The following is a 10,601-nucleotide window of genomic DNA, read 5'->3' on the forward strand; positions in this document are numbered from 1 at the left end:
ATTGATGGGCATTTAGGTTGCTTCTTTATCCTTCCATTTTTAAGTTTATCCATAACATCATAAATTGTTGTGATACTTTTATTAAAACTTACTATATTGAGGACCCCTAGACCACTCTACAGTTTGATGATTTGGTAGGAAGACTCACAGGACCAGCATATAGTTGGATTCATGGATAAGATTTATTACGGCAAGAGGGTACAAAGTAAAATCATCAAAGGGGAAAGGCGTATGGCTCAAGTCCAGAGAAAATCAAGCACAAGCTTCCCAGAATCCTGTTCCCAGTGGAGTCTCATAGGACATGCTTTATCCCTCTGTCAATGAGCTGTGTCAGTACATATGGAATATTATTGTCTGCCAGGGAAGGTTATTACAGAGTCTGTGCCCAGGGGTTTTATTTGGGGCAGTTCATGTAGGCACCCTCTGTCTAGCATGTACCAAAAGGCCAGACACCCAGAAGGAAAGCCAGTGTTTAGCATAAACCATAGTGCTTGCACAAACAAGTTAGGCACCTTTTCTGTTAGGGTGGTGGGAACCCTCTTGAAATACAAGTTCCCAGAAACTAGCCAAGGGTCATCCTGGAAGGCAGGCCTTTTCAAGGATAGCAGTGTAAGCCTGTTAACTCTTTTCTGTAGTACCTATGTAGCTGACACTTACTCATCTTACTAGGAAAAATTGTTGGGGGCCTAAAATAGGTGAGTAATATCATATCTAGTATACTCAGTGAATTTTCTTCTCAGCAAAACTCTGGAAAATAATCAGTAGTGAGGAAGATAAATAAAATTATTTTTACTATTTTCAGAAGATTATACTCCGTGGAGGAAGAGAGCAAAATTCATCTCAGTTTTAAACTTCAGATTTTAATCTTTTAAGATGTTTTAGATTGAGGTAATCAAAATGCCAGTGCTGCAGTAAATAACATTTTCCTCCTTCATTAATTTTTGTTAATGGGTAGACAAAAATGACTGTAAGGAATTATATATTCACTCTTTTTTTTAGCCTAAGAAAGCTGTCAAGGTAAAACCTCGTCCACCTATAGCTCCTCGACCTTCTGGTAGTTCCACGGCAGCTGCTCGCCACAGATTGTTAAGGGTTCTCCCCCACATTGGGCAGTCTTGTTTACCTTCTGCTGGGAATGCATGTCTACCTGAAACTTCCAGCAATGCCGTTTCAAGTTTGGCAACTGTGCCCCCCACTGATAGACCCATATCATCTATTGCTAGCGATTTTCTTAAGGAAGAGGATAACTGGGAGATGAACGCACTGTCTCATTCCAATGGTAGCATCAAACTACCACCTCAGATACCCCATACCGAGTTGGAAAATGACAAGGAGCTTGCTGATTCTGTTCTCCATCTTGGATCATTCCTGCCTCGGCGGACGAAACACTTTTCAGGAAATTTGTCATCCAATAAAGAGGATGACACTACCTTATTTCCAACTTCAGAAGAATGTGTAACTGAAGAATCACTTCCACCTGAGGTGGGTTCATTTGCTTTATTTACGGAAGGAAACACCGATGAACAGAGCATTGGCTTAGAAGGTACACAGAAGGTAAATCCAGAGTTCTTACTCTGTAATGATGATAAAGGGTTGAAAGCTGCAGAACAGCATCTTAAACATGTTGCAAGAATATTGAGCAGTGAATCAGTAGAAACTACAGTTCTCGACCACCATGAATTAAGTCCTCACAAGAATAGACTCTTGTCACCTCTTCGCTGTTCTACACCAATGTCACTCCATAATTCTCTGGTGAAACCACAGAGACAGTCCAAATGTTTTGAGTCTGGGAACCTCCAGTCTTCTTCACAAAATGTGCTTCGGTCGCTAGATGTTCGAAATATAACTGATTCTTCTTTCTCTAGGACTACTCGCTTTCGTGCTGTTAAAGTTGATTCACCTGGGAAAAGAGCTGATATTATTTCTAAAGTTGAGGCGCGGGATATCACAGAAATGGCAAACAAGGCTTCCAAAGAGCCTGTTGGTTGTGTAAATAATATAGGTTTTCTTGCTTCGCTGGCCCGGAGTGCAAGCAGAGATAGCTTACAGAGCATGCGTGGGGCAGGCAGGATTCGGACCTCTGGAATGGGGCTGTCTACAAGTCTCCAGCATTCTCAGGAAGAAAGCTTTAGGAAAAATTCTCCCCTGTTAGAACCTACAGATTTTTTTCTAGTAAGTATTTGTTTGCAATATGTTCTACTAGTTAACCTTGTAGTTATTCATCATATTACATGTTTGTTTTTTGTTTACTTAAGGGAGGAGACCGAAGGTTGAATTCTTTTTATAAGTTTCTCTTAAAATGTTAATCTAGTTGGTAGAAAATCTTTTTGATAGTTGAATTTTAAATAAGGTGTTGGCCCTAAATTGAGAATTGTAATTTGAAAAATAATTTTGTGCAACAATTTATTAGCTATTTTTAACACTAAATATTTTTTAAAAATTTTAATGTTTATTTATTTTGAGAGAGAGAGAGAGAGAGAGAGAGACTAAGCATAAGTGGGGGAGAGGCAGAGGGAGAGAGACACAGAATCTAAAACAGGCTTCATGCTCTGAGCTGTCAGCACAGAGCCCGACGTGGGGCTTGGACTCACAAACTGTGAGATCATAACCTGAGCCGAAGTTGGACAGTTAACTGACTGAGCCACCCAGGTGCCCCTAACGCTAAATATTTTTAATTGTTTCCATACAAGAACTTTTATTTACACCATCAAATTTTCTTCTCTTAAAGAAAAATACATACAGTATTGCTGCATGTGAGAATCAGATGCCAAATTAATTTAATTAAATGAAAGCCCAACAGCATTTCCATAATAAAATACAAGTATTTCATGTTTAGTGATCTTTTCTTCTGTTCTCCATTAACTTACCTCTGTAGATGTTTTGTGTTTTGATTATAGTCTGCCCGTGGCATTGGAATGAATGGAAATAACACAGCAGCAGGGAAAAGAGTAGGTAAGCTACAGATAATTGTGAAAATATAAGCCTAACAATCACTTCATTATGCATACTGTTTTTTTCAGAGAGAAATAAGAGGAAGGTTCTTTGTGGTATGTATGGAGTAAACTCTCCCTAAACTTTGTTCCACTGAGGAAAATGGCTATTAGAACTGACTGTAGAACATACTTGAAGAATAAAACAAAAATTGAAATTGAGGTCTCTGTTGCCTGGGGAAAGATATAGTCTAAGTGAAAAGACAGGAAGGATGAAGAATAAATGTGTAATTCCACAACCCTCTGTCACTGGCCACTCTAGAGCCATGATGGGCTGCTGGTTGGGTATCAAAAAAGTATCCTAGAGAGGTGTTTCTTGACATCATAATCCAATATGAAGGAGAGTAGGAAGAGCTCCTTTTGATGAACTGATTATTTCTGGATAAAAGAAAAAGACGGTCCTTGAATCAGCCCTTTCCAAAGCACAGTAGCAGAAGTAGCTACAACATTGGCACTCCTTTCTGCCAATAACACCTTAAAGGTGCACTGGCCAGTCCTAATCTCCAAGGAACCCATTATGATCATCATCTTTTGAGATTTTAGACTCAGACTAGGGGTGGGAGCTCATTACCAAAGATGTACCACCTTTCTAGCCTCAGGGTTCTAAAGGATACTTTATATGAAAGTATATAAAACTGATGTCACAACGAATGTAATACATATTATGGTTGTCACATGAGTTTTATGCCTTTAAAGAGTACTTAGGGTTTATTTTTCACTTCTACATAAGGCCCAGAGTTTTAAAGTCTTAATATATCCATGTTTTTTCAATTTTAAAGTGTTATTATATCCATGTTTTTTCAATTTTTTAATTGTGGTAAAATATACATAACATAAAATTTACCGTCTTAACCATTTTTAAGTGTATAACTCAATGCCATTATATAAAACATTCACATTGTTGGGCAACCATCACCACCATCCATCTCCAGAATTCTTTTTATCTTGAAAACTTGTACCCATTAATCACTAAGTCCTCATCCCCCCGCCCACTCACCCCAGCCTCTAGCAGCCATGATTCTATTTTCTGTCTAATTCTAATTCCTTGAAGTACCTCATATAAGTAGAATCATACAGCATTTGTTTTTTTGTGTGTACCTTACTTCACTTAGCATTGTGTCCCCAAGGTGCATCCATATTGTAGCATGTGTCAGAGTTTCCATACTTTTTAAGACTGAATAATATTTCATTGTATGTATATACAGCATTTTGCTTATCCATGTATCTGTGGATGGAGACTTGTGTTGCTTCCACATTTCAGCTCTTGTGAATACTGCTGTTATGAACATGGGTGTCCCAATATCTCTTTGAGACCCTGCTTTTAATTTTTTTGAGTATATACTCAGAAGTGGAATTGCTGGCTCACATGTTTATTCAATTTTTAATTTTTTGAGTAACTGCCATACAGTTTTCCATAGTGGCTGCACTATTTTACATTACCACCAACAGTGTATTAGGTTTCCAGTTTCTCCATATTCTTACCAACACTTGTTATCTTCTGTTTTGCTTGTTTGTTTGTTTTTGATAATTGACATCCCAATAGGTATGAGGTAGTATCTCACTGTGGTTTTGGTTTGCATTTCCCTGATGATTAGTGATGTTGAGTATATTTTTATGTGCTTAGCCATTTGTACATCTTCTTCGGAGAAATGTCTGTTCAAATATGTTGCCCATTTTTAAGTTGGGTTTTGTTGCTGAGTTTTAGGTGTTCTCATTCTGGATACTGGTCTCTTTATCAGATATGTGATTGGCAAATATTTTCTTCTAAATATTTCTCCCTTTTTTATTCTACTGATAGTGTCTTTTGATGCACAATAGTTTTTTTTTTTTTAATTTTTTTTTTCTTTTCCAACGTTTTATTTATTCTTGGGACAGAGAGAGACAGAGCATGAACGGGGGAGGGGCAGAGAAAGAGGGAGACACAGAATCGGAAACAGGCTCCAGGCTCTGAGCCATCAGCCCAGAGCCTGACGCGGGGCTCGAACTCCCGGACCACGAGATCGTGACCTGGCTGAAGTCGGACGCTTAACCGACTGCGCCACCCAGGCGCCCCAATGCACAATAGTTTTTAATTTTCATGCAGTCCATGTTGTTGGTGTTTTCCTTTGTTGCCTGTGCCTATGGTATTGTGTCCAATAAATCATTGCCAAGTCCAATTTCATGAAGTTTTCCTCCTATATTTTACTCTAAGAGTTTTATGTATGTCTTCCAGGTAGGTCTTTGATACATTTTGAATTAATTTTTTAATGTATATATTTTTGTATATATGGTGTAATATAAGGGTCCAACTTTATTCTTTTTCATGTATATATCCAGTTTTCCCAGTGCCATTCGTTAAAAAGACTTTCCCCATTGTCTTGGGTATCCTTGTCAAAAATCATTTCATCCTGTATGTGAGGGTTTATTTCTGGGTTCTTTATTGCCTGTCTTTATGCCAATACCACACACTATAATTTATCTACTTTTAACTCTAATTTGAGCTTCTGTGCTTTTTCATTTCTCTTCTCACTCTTCCTCTGAAATAGTTGATGCTGTGGTCACCAAAGATATCCACAATTTCAATCCAGTGGATGCTTCTGTATCCTCACCTTGTTTGATTCTTGTGGGCCTCCTTCTTGAAATAGTTTCTTTTCCTTTGTTTCTCTCTGTTTCATTTCTTTCTTTCTTTCTTCTTCTTCTTCTTCTTCTTCTTCTTCTTCTTCTTCTTCTTCTTCTTCTTTTATTCTGGGCTATCATATTGCTGTAGAGTTTTGTTTTTGTTTCATTTTGTTAAACCTGATTTTCTTTTTCTTTACTTGTTTTACCAGCCCTCTGCTTGTCCCCAGGTATACATTTTTTTGGTTAATTTCATTTAAGTCAAGCCATCAACTACTGCCTGCAGTAATGATTACCCAAACAAGGGCCATGTAACTTGCTGCCATTTCCTTTCAGTAATAACTGTATCATTCTGAATGTCCTTGAAGAGTCCATGAGAGTTTTGGTATACATTTTATTTAATTAATTTGTTAAATTCTTCCACTGGTTTTCTTTGCTTTTTACTATAGGGTCTCCCTTGGAAATCTTACCCATCCTCATAGTTCCAGTTATCATTTTTAGACATATGATTACCAAATTTTAGACATATGATTTTAGACATATGATTGCACCTGGAAATGAAATAGAGGTTGAATAGAGCATTTTATTTTATTTTATTTTATTTTATTTATTTTTAAATTTATTTATTTGAGTTCAAGTTAGTTAACACACAGTGTAGTATTGGTTTCTGGAGTAGAACCCAGTGATTCAAACTTATGTATAACACCCAGTCCTCATCCCAACAAGTGCCCTCCTTAATGCACATCACCCATTTAGCATTTTTAGAAGTAATTGCACCTGTGAATGGGTCTAGTGCTTCATTCAGAGTGGGTATGATGTGGTAAGTGACAGAAAACAACTCTGGAAAGTTGGAAAGGTGCCAGTCTGAAGAATAGTAGCAAACCTATATATTAGTGATGGGTCCTGACTTGGAGTAGGTAACTAATAAATGGTTTTCTCCGGTAGGTAGAAGCACGTATAGAAACTATTCTTGTAGGAGAAGACTGCAGTTGTGTGTCTGTGCCAACTCGTACTGTGTCTTGTGTTTCTGCACATTCAAAAAAGAGTTCTTGAATGAAAAAAGTTTGGGAAACATTGAGTTAAGCAGTTCCAAGGAAAGAAAAAAGGAAAATATGACTACACTGAACTAATTAAATAATTATCATTAGATTATTCCATTGAGGAAGAATATCCTAAACCTGAATTTCGAAGATAATTACAATCAGATGAGCTTCCAGAAGATATCTGGTATTATATGCCTTTCCTCTGTGACCTGTGCAAATGCTTATTTTCGTTTTTTAAGAAGTGGAAAGTACCCCATCACCTTTGTCTTGATAACTCTTAAGTGCACTTGAAGAAGAAAGTGCTAATTGAGTTGGTGCCAGGGCACCACTGGGAATCATTCACTTAGTTGTTTTCAATTTTGTTTCTACCATTAGGAGTCATTCAGTTAGTTTCCAATTTGGGGCAAGATCTAGGAAATGGGAAGGTATTTCAGACTGGTAATAAAGCTGACTTAGTTACTGGGTTTGTATATCCAGCATCCTTTTTTTCAAATTCCAATTTTTTGAACCCTTGAAGGATCTTCAAAGACTTTTAGCTGCCATATAAACATTAAGCCGAGGTCTCTCAAACCTTTTTTAAATAGTGGAGAATAGGCACCAGTACCACCTAGACCCAGCATTTTTCTTCTCATTCCTTCCCCTTGTTCTGTTTTCTTTGTTTGCCTTTTGCTTCTTGGCCTTTTAGTGCCACCAAGCACCATGTGCTGGTACTGTTATTATAACAACTGTGGATGGTGACTTTGAGCCTCTCTGCTTGAGTCAGGTTTGTTGGAATTTTGCTCAGTTGTAAGAGAATTTCACCTAGTAGTTAAAGAAATTAATTATTCTTATGTAATAACAGATATGCTGTTTTTTAAACATAAAATCATTACAAAACATAAAATTCAGTAACTATTTTTTGGAAAGGTAGTACTGTGAAATTGAGCAGTGCACCATGTTAGTCACTATTGATAACATGGTATTTTATATAATTACAACATTTAAAATTTTCAGGATGCTTTTTACATGTGAGAACTGAATTGACCTTAAAACACTTAGAAACACAAGGGAGAAAACCACGTTATCTTATCTTAAAAATGGGGGTTCCTAGGTAGCTCAGTTGGTTAAGCATCCGATTTCATCTCAGGTCATGATCTCATGGTTTGTGGGTTTGAGTCCCGCGTCGGGCTCTGCGCTGACAACTCTAGAGCCTGGAGCCTGCTTCGGATCCTGTGTCTCCCTGTCTCTCTGCTCTTCCCCACTTGTGCTCTGTCTCTCTCTGTCTCTCAAAAATGAATAAATGTTAAAAAAATTTTTTTTAATGAACAAATTGAAGTTTTGAAAGAATAAATAACTTGCCTGTGGTTTGACAACTGTAATTTCAATGATGTAATCAGGACTAAAAGACCAGTTTCTTGATACTCTGGTGCTCCTTCTTGGCGTAAAAGAATAGGGTGTTTGTATTACATATACATGGTTTCTCAGAGGCCTCATAAGAATGATTTTGAACCAGACTTTTTCTTAATTCTCTGTCAAGGTTTGGTGTACTTTACAATTACTGATTGCCCTTACAAATAATCAGAAAAATACTGGTGTGTACAGAAGCCCTAAAAATGTAAGTCTCAGTCAGTAGAAACCCGCCTCATCTTTAAAAATATAACAGTTCTACTGTATCCTTACTTGTAGATTTTGTAGATAAGTTTGGATATAAATATAGCACAAATTAATTTTTTATGGCCAAGAAATTTGTTGTGATGGGGTTGTGTTTTGTGTTTTGCTTAATACTATTTCACATTTAACATTTTCTGCCTGTAGTAATCAAGGTGTCCTTTCATTAATCAGGAGAATGTACTCATCACCTCCCACCCGTGAAAGCCCCAATTCAAACAAAGAAGAAAGCAGCAAAGCATTGTTTTCTCTGTGGAAAGAAAACTGGACTGGCTACTAGCTACGAGTGCAGGCAGGTTGGCTGACTGGAAAAGCTGAGATGCTTTTTTTGTGGTGACCCAGCCTGGGGATACAATATAAAACCTTCTTTAAATTGGCTATTCGTAACATCATTAAGATGATGTTCAGATGGTAGCCCTTATTTGAGCTCCTAAGTGGCTGAAGTAAGGACGAAGTAGACAGCTCATGAGTTTATAAATCATGAGATCCTCTCCTGCCCTCCAAGTTGGGAGATTTAAACCAGTGGCAGAGTGTACTTTGTCTTATGATAGATATGCGTGGTTTTTGTTTGAATGCAACTTGGAAGAATCCTTCCTCCAAGGTTCTTTTTCAAATTGAACAAAAAAAAGGACTGAATTTAAAGTAAATGTACTATTAATTTTAATGATTATATGGTACAGTTTTATTTCAAAACAGAGGAATAATCTATTCACAAAAAGTAATGAATTTTCTCATAATTATTTCTTTCATTAGCATTGATTAATATCAATCAATCACTCTGGGGATGGTGTCTGCCCTTAGTTTGAGTCCAGGCATTAAAAACAACTGCTGCTTTTTAGAGTGCATTCTGTTTAGATAGAAACAGTTCATCTTGTTGCGAGAAACATTGTAAAAATCCTTTTATGACATAGTTAGGTTTTACGTAATTTTCTTTTGAGACCGAATTTCTTAGAAATTCAGTTCTCCCAGGTTTACTAGATACAAGAGAAATGGTAGACATATCTATCAGCTTTTGCAATTTTACCATTTCATAAAAATCTATATCCTGTTTCATTTCATAATAGATCCTTTATTTTAAACTCTCATATTCATGGACAGTTAATTCTCTTTGGGGGGCACTTGTGCTGGTTTATGAGTGCAAGGAAAATGTCAGTGCTGAAAATTGCAAAAGAGAACCACAGGGCTCCTGTTGGATACTGGAAGTCAAGCTGTCATCTCCCAAGGAGATGAGCCTCTCTAAAATGTGACTATTCACATGAACTTTTTTGTGCTTTAGATGTGGAAACAACTTCTGTGCATCTCATCGTTATGCAGAAACTCACGGCTGCACCTATGATTACAAGAGTGCAGGGAGGAGATACTTACAGGAGGCAAATCCTGTGGTTAACGCACCCAAACTTCCAAAAATCTAGCTCTTGCTCTGCGCCTGGGAATTGTATTACAGTGACAGAAGAAATACTGTTCAGACTGCATTATATCTGTTCGACTCCAAAGGATTTGCCAAATGAAAAAAGCATACGGTGCTCACTGTTGGAGAAAGAATGCTACTATATTTGACATCTTTATTCTTTGGTCAATCAAATGTTTTAAAAGTAGTTTTAAAAACTTTAAACTATAATGATTTAACTTTGTTACTGCATGTCTTGTGTTAAGTATTTTATATTTGACATTGCAATTTTACTAGACAAGTCTTCAAAAGATGCACTTTAGGAAGTTATCACTGACTATGTAAACCAGCTTCCACGGTGTACAGAAATGTGCCGTCATGTAATGGCTCTACTCAAATCCACCACTTTTTTGAGGGGGGTGGGTGGGTGGTGGTGATTTTTTTTTTTTAATCCCATGTGAAAATTTATTGAATTTACTAACAAGTTCCTTTTATTTCAAACTACTTTTTATAAAAAAGAACATTTCATTTCCCAGTGTAGTTTTAACACACATATTTCTTCCATATTCAGATTGGCATTCAGATATGTATCCATTCATAAAACACATCATGTTAAACATATTATATATTTCTTAAAATATACTTTTTTGAATGGCAGTTTTACAATAGAAGGCGTCTCACTTGTTGCCATTAAATATAGAATCCACCTTTTCACTTTTTGAAAAATGGCTATATTTAAAACAAAATCTCACATTTTGGTTTGTTTTTCTTATATGTTGAGTGCTATTACCAGGAGAAATTCAAATAAATATTCAGTTTCATTATGAGTTTGATTATTTGATTATGTACAATACATTTTTCTTTTATAAAGACTTAAAAAATGTTTTTTTATGTTTATCTTTGAGAGAAAGAGAGAGCACGAGCAGAGGAGGGGTAGAG

At 36.7% G+C, this 10,601-nt stretch overlaps 1 protein-coding gene across 1 annotated transcript in view; it reads left to right on the forward strand.

Moving 5' to 3' along the window:
• Positions 1–10,112, forward strand: part of ZFAND4 (zinc finger AN1-type containing 4) — a 70,385-nt gene extending 60,273 nt beyond the window's left edge. Inside the window, exons 6-9 of the mRNA XM_047073114.1 lie at positions 1,000–2,172; positions 2,898–2,952; positions 8,450–8,567; positions 9,552–10,112. Of these exons, the coding sequence (XP_046929070.1) occupies positions 1,000–2,172; positions 2,898–2,952; positions 8,450–8,567; positions 9,552–9,687 (1,482 nt within the window). The 3' untranslated portion in view covers positions 9,688–10,112. The remainder of the gene's footprint in view (positions 1–999; positions 2,173–2,897; positions 2,953–8,449; positions 8,568–9,551) is intronic.
• Positions 10,113–10,601: the final 489 nt, after the last annotated feature.

This window comes from Lynx rufus, unplaced genomic scaffold, assembly GCF_022079265.1.
Source record: "Lynx rufus isolate CCGP_SWC_20201006 ecotype Redwood Valley unplaced genomic scaffold, mLynRuf1.p SCAF_11, whole genome shotgun sequence".
In the NCBI taxonomy this organism is placed as follows: domain Eukaryota; kingdom Metazoa; phylum Chordata; class Mammalia; order Carnivora; family Felidae; genus Lynx; species Lynx rufus.